This window comes from Podarcis muralis, chromosome 2 (assembly GCF_964188315.1).
Source record: "Podarcis muralis chromosome 2, rPodMur119.hap1.1, whole genome shotgun sequence".
Lineage (NCBI taxonomy): Eukaryota > Metazoa > Chordata > Lepidosauria > Squamata > Lacertidae > Podarcis > Podarcis muralis.
In genome coordinates, this window is record NC_135656.1 from 74996693 (window position 1) to 75012522 (window position 15830).

General features: G+C 42.3%; 1 protein-coding gene across 1 annotated transcript in view; it reads right to left on the reverse strand.

Moving 5' to 3' along the window:
* LOC114591599 (inter-alpha-trypsin inhibitor heavy chain H3) overlaps positions 1–13016 on the reverse strand; it is a 32014-nt gene extending 18998 nt beyond the window's left edge. Inside the window, exons 1-8 of the mRNA XM_077923496.1 lie at positions 12883–13016; positions 10645–10665; positions 7402–7568; positions 5930–6034; positions 5118–5280; positions 3085–3195; positions 2696–2821; positions 2496–2612 (exon numbers count right to left, since the gene is read on the reverse strand). Coding sequence (XP_077779622.1) covers positions 2496–2612; positions 2696–2821; positions 3085–3195; positions 5118–5280; positions 5930–6034; positions 7402–7568; positions 10645–10665; positions 12883–12975 — 903 coding nt within the window. The 5' untranslated portion in view covers positions 12976–13016. The remainder of the gene's footprint in view (positions 1–2495; positions 2613–2695; positions 2822–3084; positions 3196–5117; positions 5281–5929; positions 6035–7401; positions 7569–10644; positions 10666–12882) is intronic.
* Between the last annotated feature and the right edge of the window lie 2814 nt (positions 13017–15830).

Sequence of the window (15830 nt, forward strand, 5' to 3'; positions counted from 1 at the left end):
GGAATGTAACTGGGACATACAGATGGATGACGGGCAGAAGAAAGGTCTGTGGGCCAAGTCTCCATTCAGCTCAAACTTGAGAGCTCTCTCAAAAGTTAGTACATGACAGGTACCCTACTCTGTGACTGCTCTGTTTTCTCTATCCTGATACATCTTCACTGTGTTGGAGGGACTGTCATGTAGTTGGTACATATAAGCACATATGAAGGGATTGTTCAAAGGTGGCTGAATTTTGGAGTAAGCTGATTGCTGAGATCTCTTTGGTAACTAAACAAACTATCACTCCCTCTTCCCACCTGGCACTTTTGAACCTGCATACAGATATAGAATGGGACTCCCTCAACTGGAGGACTCAGGCTTGCCTCCCTCCTCTGAATCAGAAGAGGAGTCTCTCATGTTTCCCCAGCCCCCAAAGGCTGCATAACAAGCTAAGATCAGTTAGCTCTTTTGGAGAGGTGGCATTTATGGAACTCCAGGTCTAGAAAACATATAAGGCTTCATTTGGAGCTCAGTGCTTGCAGAGACAACAGCTTGCAAGGCATGACCCTGGGAGCTCTCAAGGGTTCTGTGGGAGCTCTGGATACCCTGGACTCTTATATAGAGTCCTTGACGGGAAACTGCTGGGCATCTTCTGTGAGCATTGAGCTCTTGTAGAATAGGAGGATATCATCAATCAACTGTTTCATGGGCAAGGGAGAGTTGCAGTGGGAACTCCCTTCTTTCCACCTCTACTGGACAATCAGTGATTAAAAAAAAAAAATGCTTATCACATCTTTAACAATAAGAACAACAAATATTTTTCCACAATAAGAGTTCTAAAACACCAAGATTGGAATTTCCATAAGAGTAGCATGCTCAATAACTGATTTGGTGTTACACCAGTATAACATACAAAAAAGAAGAAGAAGAAGAAGAATGCAACAAACTAATCAAACTACAACTAATATATAGTAAATCATGATTCACATAAAATGAAAAAATCAACCCAAAATATAGTGCAAAATCTTAAAATAAATAATACTTTGAGATTAATGGAAGTAATAGAAATGATTAAACCTTAATTCAAAATAGTAATACAGCTAGAGCACCAGTAGTATAAGTGATGTTGTGATAAAGAGGTTTTATAAAAGAAATTTTTCCCTTTCCCCCAGTTCACCAAAGGAAGGGGAGGTTATACAATATGAAAAGCTGCTGCCATAAAATTACCAATTGTAGCTGTGCTCATAAAATCTATAAAGTCAACTCAAGTTGCAGTAAAATTGTCTTTTTAAATTTGTCCCCGTGGAAGTCTCAATCTATTTGTCAATTTTTTCTAATAGTGCAGTCTGCCATACCTTTCTATACCAATTTATAACATTTACTCCTTCTAGGTTCTTCCAGTGTCTTACTATAATAGTACTCGCTGCTTGCATAAGCAATCATACCAGGTCATTATTAATGTGGACAAAGTGTTAAAGTAATTTTGCCAATTTCCACAAAGATGAAGAACCAAAATTGCTGTATTAAGGGGTAGTCTCCCTCCCCAAATGATAATAGGTACCAGTTAACTGACACCCTCTCCAACTTATTAGTGAGGGATGTTAGGATTCATTCACTGTGTTGCAGTCATGGGATTGTTTATATCACATGACGTTGTAGGTTTTCATTCCACATTGTGGGAAGTGACAGAGACAGGATGTTTTTATTACTGTGTTTCCATGATGTAGGATTTTTGTCCTCTGTACTTTCTCTTTGCTGTCTGATGCTGAAGAGAAAGGAGCTGAGTTATGATGCTCTGAGTGTATATATGTAAATAAACGTAGATTAGCCAAATTGCTGCGCTACTGAGTCTGAACACTGACTGCCTATACTCTGCTGATCCTGAAGTGTGCGGATGCCTCTTGGTATTAGTCGCTGTGATGTTCGGGCTGGAGAAAGCTTTTGAATCTCCCGGAAGACCAACCAGGAAGGAGAGAACATGCCAGTCGAGCATGTGCCTCTGCCGGACTCCTACTCATGTGTAGGACCTCCTGACAATTAGGGTGCATCATCAGCAGTCTTCTGGGCGTTAAATAAAATCTATGTAATTTTTAAAGAATATCTCCCAATTCCTTGCCAAAGTTGAATGGAAAGGAGGTTTTGTCCAAAGACTGTTCATCTTTCATAATGTTGTCCCACTGCTATTTCACAGTGTCTATAGGGGACAGTTAAAAGGGGACAGTAATAGTTTACAAATTAGTAATAGAATACCTTATCTACGGTTTCTCCAGAAAACAATGGTTTCTCAAATAAGGTGAGTTGTCTACTAGCAATTTCCCTAATTGCCCTAATCACAAAACCTTAAATAATCGTGCAGCCAGGCTCTAAATGACTTAAGTATATACTCAGCAAAAGCACCCACTAAACTCTGCAGGCATTCTGTCTAAACTGCTTGGAATAAATGATTATGAGACACCCTCTCTCCATTAACTTAAGTGTTGGTTACATTTCAAGTTGATTTTAGAGTACTTGGTTACCTGATCTAGTTTTCGTCCGGACATTGAGCCACTGATATCTATAATGAAAACAACATTCTTGGGCAAATGTGAAACATTTTGTGGTGCAAAGAAATGTACAAAGTACCCATTGACCATCTGCAAAACAAAAACAAAAACAAGTGTTGGATGACATTACAATCACATCCACTGGCACATCAGTTCACATCAGTTCTGTTTACCTGTAAATTGCCTGGGGTTTCTCTGTTCACATCGTATTTTATGACAAAATCTCCACTCAACAGTGTTGTTTGACAATCTACACAAGTTCGCTGTTGGTCCATAGTAGGCTTGAAAGAAACATGACCCTGAAAGCACAAGCATCCATCCATGTGAAATTTTAACAAACAGTTATGAAAGGTTTTTTGTTCTTCACCTGGCGTTACTGTTGAAAACATGAACAATAACATTGCAAGAGAGTAAGTACCTTGAAGATTAAATACCCTGAAATAAACATCTAGCCCACAAATAAACATCTAGCCCAGACCTCCCAATTAATTATTGCTGTCTCAAGTTTAGTGAACATTTTTAGTGCTGTGGAACTGTCCTTATGTATCATTGTAAAACATACCTTTTTCCCTGAGAAAGACTTATGTATGACTGGTAACAAGTCATTGGTGATGAAAGATCCTTCTGCGTCCAGAAAGCTGATGCCCTGGGGCTCGAATATGTTTGCCTCAATCTGAAATGTTAATTTGAATAATGCTGTAATTGACAAAGTCACAGATACTACAGTTCGGATGGAGTTAAGCATCTTAACTACAGCAAACACCCTTGCAGCAAAGAGAAGTAACTCAGAACCAATCACCTATCTTCTTTAACAAGATGCATTCAGTTCTTTGAGCTTTCGTCACTCATTTAATACAATTTTGGCAAACTTTTACAACAGTTCCATTTGATATCCTCAATGCCTTCTTTGCCTCAGTCTTCTCCGATAAAGAAAACAATGCCCGACCTGAAGAATTTGGAGGAAATGATTCAGCAGAGGAAACACAGCCCAGAATAACTAAGGAGATAGTACAAGAATACTTGGCTAGTCTAGATGTATTCAAGTCTCCAGGGCCAGATGAACTGCATCCAAGAGTATTAAAAGAACTGGCAGATGTGATTTCAGAACCACTGGCAGTCATCTTTGAGAATTCCTGGAGAACAGCCGAAGTCCCGGCAGATTGGAGGAGGGCAAATGTTGTCCCTATTTTCAAAAAGGGGAAAAGAGAGGACCCAAATAATTATCGCCCAGTCAGTCTGACATCAATACCAGGGAAGATTCTGGAGCAGATCATTAAGCAAACAGTCTGTGAGCACCTAGAAAGGAATGCTGTGATCACCAATAGTCAGCATGGATTTCTGAAAAATAAGTCATGTCAGACTAACCTGATCTCGTTTTTTGACAGAATTACAAGCCTGGTAGATGAAGGGAACGCAGTGGATGTAGCCTACCTTGATTTCAGCAAGGCATTTGACAAGGTGCCCCATGATATTCTTGTAAAGAAGCTGGTAAAATGCGGTCTTGACTATGCTACCACTCAGTGGATTTGTAACTGGCTGACTGACCGAACCCAAAGGGTGCTCATCAATGGTTCCTCTTCATCCTGGAGAAGAGTGAGTAGAGGGGTGCCACAGGGTTCTGTCTTGGGCCCGGTCTTATTCAACATCTTTATCAACGACTTGGATGATGGACTCAAGGGCATCCTGATCAAATTTGCAGATGACACCAAACTGGGAGGGGTGGCTAACACCCCAGAGGACAGGATCACACTTCAAAACGACCTTGACAGATTAGAGAACTGGGCCAAAACAAACAAGATTAACAGGGAGAAATGTAAAGTATTGCACTTGGGCAAAAAAAATGAGAGGCACAAATACAAGATGGGGGACACCTGGCTTGAGAGCAGTACATGTGAAAAGGATCTAGGAGTCTTGGTTGGCCACAAACTTGACATGAGCCAACAGTGTGACGCGGCAGCTAAAAAAGCCAATGCAATTCTGGGCTGCATCAATAGGAGTATAGCATCTAGATCAAGGGAAGTAATAGTGCCACTGTATTCTGCTCTGGTCAGACCTCACCTGGAGTACTGTGTCCAGTTCTGGGCACCACAGTTCAAGAAGGACACTGACAAACTGGAACGTGTCCAGAGGAGGGCAACCAAAATGGTCAAAGGCCTGGAAACAATGCCTTATGAGGAACGGCTAAGGGAGCTGGGCATGTTTAGCCTGGAGAAGAGGAGGTTAAGGGGTGATATGATAGCCATGTTCAAATATATAAAAGGATGTCACATAGAGGAGGGAGAAAGGTTGTTTTCTGCTGCTCCAGAGAAGCGGACACGGAGCAATGGATCCAAACTACAAGAAAGAAGATTCCACCTAAACATTAGGAAGAACTTCCTGACAGTAAGAGCTGTTCGACAGTGGAATTTGCTGCCAAGGAGTGTGGTGGAGTCTCCGTCTTTGGAGGTCTTTAAGCAGAGGCTTGACAACCATATGTCAGGAGTGCTCTGATGGTGTTTCCTGCTTGGCAGGGGGTTGGACTCGATGGCCCTTGTGGTCTCTTCCAACTCTATGATTCTATGATTCTATGATTCTATGATATAATAGGTACATTACCTCAAATTTATTGACAAGCTGCTTCGGGTTTACTTTTAGAAACAATTCATATTTTCCAAAGGTTCTCTTCAATAGCTCCTCATATTGCAGCTGAAAAGTGACTTTGCTGGCTGCTGCAATGTTGACTGAAACACTGAATTTTTCAGTTTTTCTTCCAGAAGCCCTTCACAGGTTAAAAAGAAGTTTGTTACAAGATTAACAGCATTAATGTTACAAAAGTAACAATCCCATTTAAATCCTTAGATCTGTAAACTTTTTTTAAAAAATCCAAATCTCCAGGGCCTGATGAGCTTCACTGAAGGAGCTTGTGGGTGTTAACACAGAGGCTCTGTCTATAATCTTCTTGGATAATTCTTGGAGCACAGGTGAGGTCCCTGCAGACTGGAGATGGACAAATGTTGTACCTATCTTCAGAAAGTTGCAGGAGGAGGGGGAAGGGAGAAGACCCAGGTAACTATCAATCAGTCAGTTTGACATTAATATCAGGAAAGGTCCAAGAACAGATAATTAAACAGTCAGTCTGTGATCACTTAGAAAAGGATGCAGTGATCGCTAAAGCCCAGCATGGGTTTCTCAAAAACAACTTGTGCCAGACAAATCCAATTTTCTTTTCTTGAGTCGAGTTACAAGCTTGGTGGATTAGGAGAATGCTGTGGACATAGATCTCAAGGAGGTTCACAAAATAAGAATGAAAAATATAAACACAAAAACCACATAGATGACCCTCAGGCTCTCTCCCCACTCTATACTGTAATACTATGATTCTATGAGTGTAAATAAACTATCAGGATATGGAAGGGTCTCACTCTCACTTTACAAGACCTGCAGTCTGTCCTCTTGAAACTGCCTGTTGATACTGTTTCTGGGCAGCCTCTTTTTCCTTTATTGTTCCAGGGTAGGTGACACCATCAATAGTCCTAGAGAAGAAACAGCAGGTAAATATCTGAACTTCTATGCAGATATCTGAAAATAATTTCATTGGCCTTCTTTGTGACTTATCAAGTAAAGCACATTGCCTCCCTCCACGTTACAGTTTACAGGAATTCGTCTTTTTCTGGGTACATTGTACATTTGTTTAAACGATGAATGTTTTCAACTGTCTTAAGCCAGGGGCATCCAGTGTGGTGACTTTTCAATGTTGTTGGATGCCAGCTGTCATCATCCCTGACCTTTGGCCATGTTGTTGAAGTCTGATTGGAAGCTGAGACCAACAACAATGCTGTTAATACACCCAACACCCCTGGGTTAGGTGTATTAAATACCATGTAGTAGAATATCAATTGTTTTGCAGTCAAAGAGGAAGGGTCTGAGCTCAGAGTACTTGCTTTCCATGCTTAAACCCTAGACTCAATCCCTGGCACTGAGACAAAGTCCTGTCTGAAACCCTAGAAAGCTCCTGCCAGTTAGTAGACAACACTGGGCTAGATGGAAAGAAGCTTCCTGGGTTCCTCTGAGAAGGAAGGGACGGCTATTACCCCAAAGAAGACTTTTGATAAACTCATGTGCCAATGTAGCTGAGCAGTAGCAGTTGGTGTGATGGGACAAACCCACAGATCCACTCTCCTAACACTGGCACTGGCACAGCTCTCCTGAACAGTACAAGGCAGCACAGTGGCAGAGTTTTGCAGCTGAAACAATAAAATGCATTGTTCTGTTATTGTGCATAAGTGTCTTTGTTCACAGGAAGCTTGAGGTAGAGCAGCCTTCCCTAAGCTGGTGCCCTTCAGGGGTTTTTTTTTGACTACAACTTCCATCATATTGGGTCATTGTCCGTGCTGGCTGTAGCTCATGAGAATTGCAGCCCAAAACCTCTGGAAGGCACCCGGTTGGTAAACGTTAGGCTAAGTATTGTATGAGGAAACTGTAGTTGTTACCAAATATGCAGTCATGAGGAAAACTCATTCCACATAGAGGGCTCGTTGTTAAAACAGTGTTGGGTCAAGTATTGGACAAGTTGAAAGAAAAGTGCAGAGGAGGGAAATTTAACCCACCAGCTGAGCAACTGTAGACATTCACTCAACACATTTACTGCAACAATTTTCCTATCACATGTGAAATCCAAGTTGCAACGTGCCTTGACCAGTCATTGTGAGGGGAGAAACATCACAGATATATTTTCAGGGCCACAGAGCCTATTTGTAAACTAACCATCACCCTTTAACTAAAGAAATCAGATGGAAAGCAAAGAAAATAATGAAACACCAAGTATTTTAAGTCTCCGAAGACTGAGTTGTATTGTGCTCAATTCCTCAAGACAGTTGTTTAGAAAGTAAGTTGTACTCACATGGTGAAGTTGGTGATGAAAGCCGTCTTTGGAAGCTCCACATCAAATAAGGCTTCCTTGGACACATTGGCACGATTGACAGCTCGACTAGTGATGACATTGTGGGAAAATCGGGAGGTAACGAAGCACTCAATTTTCAGGCTGTAAATATCTATTTCATCAGTGATCTGGAGAGACAGAGAAACTAAAAATCACCACCATTTGTTTGATGCAATAGTGAAACACTAACCAATCAGAATTTGAATGAGCAAGATATGTATAAATCAAATATTTATTTCAGTACACCGTTTTAATCCCTCAACGTGGAACAGAAATGAAACAGTAGATAGAATTACCACTCATTTTCTTGATATTTTTGATACAAAAGATGGAATAACATTATCCTCACTACTATATTGGCAAAGTGCTACTGTTATATTTTTATTTTTATTTATTAAATTTGTATGCCACCCTATACCCCTAGATCTCAGGGAGTCTTTAAACCTCCTTTGTTGACCACTAGCATTACGCTTTCCATTTTTATGTTCAGAATAGAGTAGTTGCTTTGGAAGATGATAATCAGGCAACCAAACAACATGACCAGTCCAACAAAGTTGATGCTGAAGAATCCTTGCTTCAACACTAGTGATCTTTGCTTCTTCCAGTACACTGGCATTAGTTTACCTGTCTTCCCAAGCCAGTCTAGCCCCTCCCCCTTTTCAGGGTGAACAGAGTGGATCCTGCTGAGGTACTCAACTGCCTCATTCCTTGAATCAGAACAATTGAATCTGTATCCACTGACCATGTGCTGGTTCATGACTAGGGGCTTCCAGATTTCATGGATTGGGGTTTAGGATGGGTTTTTGGAAGACACCTGTGCGTGAATTTGTTTTATGTGTGTAGATCAGTTGACCAACACACAGTCTTTGCAGTGTCACAATGACTGGTAGATTCTTATCTGCTGCAGACTTTATCCACCTTCACAGCCATTGTAACATACCACTTGCTATCTTTCGCCTGTTCTGCCATTGAGGACTTCTTGGATCATTCTTTGTCTAGCTCTTTCCCTTTGACCTTACTGCCTTGGGTGACCCTGCTGGGAGTACAAGACTCTTGACAGCTTCACTCACAAGGGTCATTGTTGTTTAGTCCGACTCTTCTGTCTTCCACTGCCCCCCGCAGTTTAGTCAAACTCATGCTGGTAGCTTCGAGAACACTGTCCAAACCATCTCGCCCTCTGTCATCCCATTCTCCTTGTGCCCTCCATCTTTCCCAGCGTCAGGGTCTTTTCCAGGGAGTATTTTCTTCTCATGAAGTGGCCAAAGTATTGGAGTCTCAGCTTCAGGATCTGTCCTTCCAGTGAGCACTCAGGGCTGATTTCCTTCAGAATGGATAGGTTTGATCTTCTTGCAGTCCATGGGACTCTCAAGAGTCTCCTCCAGCACCATAATTCAAAAGCATCAATTCTTCGGCGATCAGCCTTCTTTATGGTCCAGCTCTCACTTCCATACATCACTACTGGGAAAACCATAGCTTTAACTATACGGACCTTTGTTGGCAAGGTGATGTCTCTGCTCGATGTCACAAGGGTCATAGGAATGGGCAATCCCACTCACCACAACATGGTGATGATCCAGCGAGTGAGTCATTATTGGTGCCTGTTATTGGACCCACCCAGAAACATTACAGTGTGAAGTAGCTCTGAGGAGGAGAGGTATTTCTTTATTGACAATATTGCTAACTATTACTTCAGAGAGGAATTGTAGAGACTACCAGGAGTCAAGTGACAAGCTTAACCTTTCTCTTGAGTGCTTATTCTATCTAAGGAGAAAAACTCTCCTAGTATAGCAGATCCTTCATTTGATTCCCCCCACTCCACTCCATTTTATTTTTATTTTTGTTACTTCAAAACCATTGTAGTGGCTCAGGTTTTGATAAGAAAGGGTGTTGTTGTTAACCTTTCATCACTTCCCAGTTGCCCAATAGGCATAATACACATGTGTACTTTGGGTCCTGTACATGCAGCAAACCCCCAACCTATGCCCAAAAGTGAAAGGAACTTAGTGCTGATTTTTTGTTTGTTATTCCTGCTTGTTTATTTAACCCCTTATTTCTACATACCCTTTCCCCTGTCCTTGATTTATTAAGCAACTTAGGCAAATATGCTGAACAAAGTTTGATTGCAGCATTACATTTCAAAAACATGCATTCTTTCTACAATTCAGGGAAACCCAAATTGACTGAAGGCATTGATTCCCAATCTCTAGATACTGTTGGACTACAGCTGTCATCATCCTTGACCACTGACCATGAAACTTTCCTATCTTGCATTGCAAATTCCATATCTTGAAATAATTAGCAGGGCTAAGAGCATTAATATTTAAAACAGAACCAATGTAATAATAAAAGGTTTTGTCATTAATGGGATGTACCTATAACTAAGGGGTTAACTAGCCTTTCTTTGTTCAAGGGCCGCAATGCCAGCAGTGGGAGTATCTCCACATACATGGATGGCACATGCCACATACATGCAGACCACAGACACTCAGCACACATACAACACACAAACTCAAGAGGCATGCAGGCATAGAGCACTCCACTCTCTCACAACACACACTTATACATATACTTTGCACACAAACATACATGCACATACAAACAACCAGCATTTTCTGGCATCCCTACTGGGGTGGAGATGGCTGAAAATTGCTGCCAAGGACAAGCAGAGGGCTTGTCTCCAATATGAGTGCTGTGCTGCTTAGCACTGAGATCAGGAGACAAAATCCCACTGCTTGCTCTTTAAGAGTAAAAGGCAGCATCTCCCCCACTCTCAATGGGGTGGTGGTAAAGATCAAGCAGAGGGCTTCTCTCTGATCAAAGCGCTGTGGTGCTTAGTGCTGAGCTGGGAACCCCTTTGCTTGCTCTTTACAGAGGATTTCTAAGGAGTGTGCAGATGGATATTTTTATTTTATTGATTTTCAGACTTGCATCCTAGGACATATCATTATTGACAAGCAGTACAAAATACAAGAAAAGGGGACATCATATTAAACATATCATCTTCACACCAGATACTGAAGGTGGTGGTGGTGGGGTCACAACCAAATGGTCTGTGGAAAGGCAGAGAGATTTTGTGTCCTGATTTCAGTGCTGAGATTGGGAAATTAAACACTAAAAACCAGGCAGAGCACGTTACCTCCCCTCAGGCTATCCTCCCCTATACGCCAAGAACAACCTAAGTTTAAAAATAAGACGAGTACTTACAGTATTTGCAACATTTCTTTTCTGTAAAGAAAAAACAAAATAATAGCTTTCATTATTACCATATTCATTTGGAAATGCTCACGCTAATAGGTGCATTTCAGTTTATTAGATTTCAGTTTATTAGCCCTCATCAAGCCCATCACTGACTCCAAGCATTTGTCCACTTTATTCTGAGGGTTCGTTCTGGTCATTCTGGAGACTAGGTGCAGAAGAGATGGGGGAAATAGGAAGCTGTCTTATACCAAGCCAGACCATTGGTCCATTTAGCTCAGTATCGTCTAACCTTACTGGGAACAGGTTCGGACAGCAGTGTCTCCCAACCTTTCACCACTCAAGATGGAACATGGGCATTACAAGACAAGCAGCGGGGCCTCTATTGATCTGACTTACCCATTATCTGAATTGTAACCTACAGTGCAACCCTATCTTCTCAGAGGTAAGTCCCATGGAATTCAATGGGCCTTACTTGCACAGAAGTGTGTACAGTGGTACCTCGGGTTACATACGCTTCAGGTTACATACGCTTCAGGTTACATACGCTTCAGGTTACAGACTCCGCTAACCCAGAAATATTACCTCGGGTTAAGAACTTTGCTTCAGGATGAGAACAGCACGGCAGCAGCAGGAGGACCCTTTAGCTCAAGTGGTGCTTCAGGTTAAGAACAGTTTCAGGTTACAACCACCTAGGTGGTTGTCACCAATGGAGGCTAAGGAAGTAAAAAAACTTAATATGGAATCTAAATGGCCAAAATACTCTGAAATTTTAGAACAAGAAGGAGGAAAAGTGAAATTACAGAGTTATGAGAATTTGAAGTTTAAAGTAAGAGATTGGCTTCATTACCTTCAGATAAATGAGCTATTCAAACAGGACAGGAAAATTGGCTTCCAGGTGGAGAGATCAAAACTAGAAACGGAATTGTTAGAACCCAATACCAAGAATTTGTCAAGAATGTATAACTTGCTGTTGAAGTGGAATACACAGGATGAAACAGTTAAATCAGCTATGATTAAGTGGGCACAAGATATTGGTCATGACGTTATGTTTGCTGACTGGGAACAGTTATGGACCACCGGTATAAAGTTTACAGCATGTAATGCCTTAAGAGAGAATATTATGAAAATGATTTATAGGTGGTACATGACCCCAGTCAAGCTTGCAAAAATCTATCATTTGCCCAATAATAAATGTTGGAAATGTAATGAGACTGAAGGTACCTTTTATCACCTTTGGTGGACATGCCCGAGGATTAAGGCTTTCTGGGAAATGATTTATAATGAAATTAAGAAGGTCCTTAAATGTACCTTTCACAAGAAACCAGAGGCCTTTCTCCTGGGCATGGTTGGCCAATTGGTGTCAAGGAAGGATAGGATGTTTTTTATGTATGCTACCACAGCAGCAAGGATTCTTTTAGCAAAGTATTGGAAGACACAAGAACTACCCACGCTGGAAGAATGGCAGATGAAGGTGATTGACTACATGGGACTCGCTGAGATGACTGGCAGAATCCGTGACCAAGGAAAAGAGACGGTGGAAGAAGATTGGAAGAAGTACAAAGATTATCTTAAGAATTGTTATAAAATTAATGAGTGTTAAAATGTCAAGGGTATTGGAAAAAATAGAATTACAGCTGTAAATGATTGGGTAAGAGAGGTAAGATTAAAGAAAGCGAACAAATATGTTAATGAAGTGAGGGGTTGTTGAGAAAATTTTAAAAAAAGGGATGCAGAAAAGGGAGGCATGGGGAAGTCGGCGAAACAAGCTTAAGAAAAGGAGGTTATGAAATTATACGTGTTTATATGTTTTTTGTTTGTTGATGTATTGTGAAGTGTATTGTGTTTATTTTATGTTGGAAAATCAATAAAAATTTTATATATATATAAAAAAAGAACAGTTTCAGGTTAAGAACGGACCTCCGGAACGAATTAAGTACTTAACCCGAGGTACCACTGTATAGCATTTCAGTCCTAGATGCTTATAATGCCAATGGACACACCTGGCATCTAGGGATCCTTTGAGTACAAGAGATAATATCTAGGATATCTAGGAGTCTACTTTGATACAAGGAGAAATAATCCATACATTACTCTGTTTTTGTCCTAGGGATATTCATGCACTGGAAGAAATACATTTACACTTGCAGAGCCCTGCCCCGAAGCCTTTCGATGGCATTTCAATGCCAACACGGGATTGTTTGTATCAATCCTATGATTTCAATCGCTGCCTCTTTGTATTCTTACCTTGATGTTTCTGATATTAGAGATTAAAAAATCGGATGTTCCAAGTGCAGGAATCAGTGCCAGCAGAGTACAAAACAGGAGCTGGTTCCCCATGGTCAAAGAATGAATAAGAAAGCAGGAAGGATGAGCAGCCTTATAATCCATTTTGCAACAAGTTAATAGGTAACCAAAGCCGCAAATATTTATATACGGCTTTGTCAAGGATTGCTGGGTCTCCAGCATTGCAAGGTCAGAGGTTCATGTCCTGAAGTTGACAAAGTCAAAAATTTGAGCTGGTGTTGAGACAAAATTTAAGTGTGCCAGTGTGGTGTAGTGGTTAAGAGCGGTGGACTCGTAATCTGGGGAACCGGGTTCGCGTCTCCGCTCCTCCACATGCAGCTGCTGGGTGACCTTGGGCCAGTCACACTTCTCTGAAGTCTCTCAGCCCCACTCACCTCACAGAGTGTTTGTTGTGAGGGAGGAAGGGAAAGGAGATTGTTAGCCGCTTTGAGACTCCTTCGGGTGGTGATAAAGCGGGATATCAAATCCAAACTCTTCTTCTTCTTCTTAAGTGTAGGATCTTGAGGTGTCTTTTCAGTGCAGATTTTTGGGCTGTGCCCACACGTCTCAAAATTTGGCTGTCTTTCCAGCTCACCCCCACAGCCTCCTCATCTTCAAAAATGAAGCAGGGAAAACGAAGAAAAGCCAAAGGGGAGGCAAGTGCCTGTACCTTTGGTCTTCTTGTTTGCTCCCAGGCTGAGGGAGGTAGTTGAACCTAGCTGCAGAGTGGGCTGTGGAGAGGACAGTGGGGCTCACTGGTTGATGACTTGGGCTGCATACACGATGCGCTCTTTGCCACAGGCCCACTGGACAAGGTTGTTTGACACATTTTCAACAGCTACCCTGGGATCTCACCTAGAAGTTCCCTTCCATAGGCAGCTACCTTACCGCAGGGAGCTGAGGGCCACGTGGCTGTGTTTTTGGGTGTCCCTGGTTTACATTATTTACAACTCTGGAAGCAGGAGAGAAAGAAAGAGAAAAAAAGAGAAAGAGAGAGACTTACAGCAGCTCTGCAACCACTTTGAATATGACAGGTCAGAGGGGTGGCTGAGACTAACGTAGATTTCCCATCCTCACTAGTATCAGAAGGTCTCATACACCACTGATTTGCATTCAAATAGGTTCTGCTTTTCAGAAACTCCCCCCACATTGCCCCCATGTTTTGTTCGTTAAATAGACCAGTGGAACCTAGGAAGAGCAGAGGTCCCTCTCTCTGCTGCCATTGTGGGGTGTGTGTGTTGCCAAATCACAAATTAAGAGAAATTTTAGATTTGTCCCTTGATTTCTATGGACAGCTTTTAAAAGGTCTATGGACAATGGACATTAAAGTGTGTGTGTGTGTGTGTGTGTGTGTGTGTGTGTGTGTGTGTGTCTTCTCTGGAAAAGAAAGGGGACAATGGGGAAGAAAGTTTGTGTTTGTGTGATAAAGAACACAAGATTGCTAGAGAGAAGAAAAAGAAAAGCCAGGAGGGGAAACTGTAGAGGCAGAACATAACCATTTTGGCTAGGTAAAGGTAAAGGGACCCTGACCATTAGGTCCAATCGTGGCCGACCCTGGGGTTGTGGCGCTCATCTCGCTTTATTGGCCGAGGGAGCCGGCATACAGCTTCTGGGTCATGTGGCCAGCATGACTAAGCCGCTTCTGGCGAACCAGAGCAGCGCACGGAAACACGGTTTACCTTCCCGCCAGAAGGTATCTACTTGCACTTTGAGGTGCTTTTGAACTGCTAGGTTGGTAGGATCAGGGACCGAGAAACGGGAGCAAACCTGTCGCGGGGATTCGAACTGCCAACCTTCTGATCGGCTAGTCCTAGGCTCTGTGGTTTAACCCACAGCGCCACCTGTGTCCCTACCATTTTGGCTAGCAGCCATTTATTGCTTTATCCTCCATGGGAGGATTGAATTATTATTATTATTTGCCTGCAACAATGGGTTGACTTTATTTCATGGGGGGGGGGAATTTGTTGAGCTTTTGCAGAGCCAACTAGCCAACCTTTCTTCGTGGGGGGGGGGGGCATCACATGCCTTGTGGCGAGGAGCCTGCTGGCTGCCATACACCTGAGGGAGAGCAGCTAGGCAGACCGTTTTGGCAGCGGGAAGCCTGTGCGCACCAAAGCAACAGCATCTCTCACTCCGTTGACTGCCGCACAGCATTTTGTCACCCCCTCAGAGGTGGCACCCGGGGCACACCGCGCCCACCTTGCGATGACTCTGCTCCTGCAACCTAGCAGTTTGAAAGCACGCCAGTGCAAGTAGATAAATAGTTACTGCTGCAGCGGGAAAGTAAACTGCATTTCTGTGCGGTCTGGCTTCTGTCACGGTGTTCCGTTGCACCAGAAGCAGTTTAGTCATGATGGCCGCATGACCCGGAAAGCTGTCTGTGTCCATCCATGTTTATAGCCATCACTGCTTCCTGTGGGAGTGAGTCCATATGACTTTTAGCTGCATGAAGAAGTACTTTTAAAAATATCTGTCCTGAAGCTTTAAACGTTCTGCTTCATTGGATATCCACAAGTTTTAGTGTTATGAGGGAGAAAAACTTTTCTCTAGCCACTTTCTCCAGGTCATGCATAATTACATAAATGTCTACCATGTCACCTCTTACCTTTTCTATAGTCAAGTAAGTCCCAAACGTTGCAAACTTTCCTCATAGGGGACTCACTCCATCCCCACAATCTTTTTGGTTCCCCTTTTTGGTTCCCCTTTTCTGAACCTTTTCCAACTGCTTTGAGGTGAAATAACCAGAAGTGCACATAACATTTGGCAGGCAAACATCTTGCAAATGTACTATTTATTGGCTTTAGATAAACAGACATTTGACCTCCTCAATGTTCCTTTAAGAGAAGCACAAAGGTCTTCACGTGTAGCTTTTCAGAAATACCATTCATCAGAAGTGTGCTTTGGAAGAG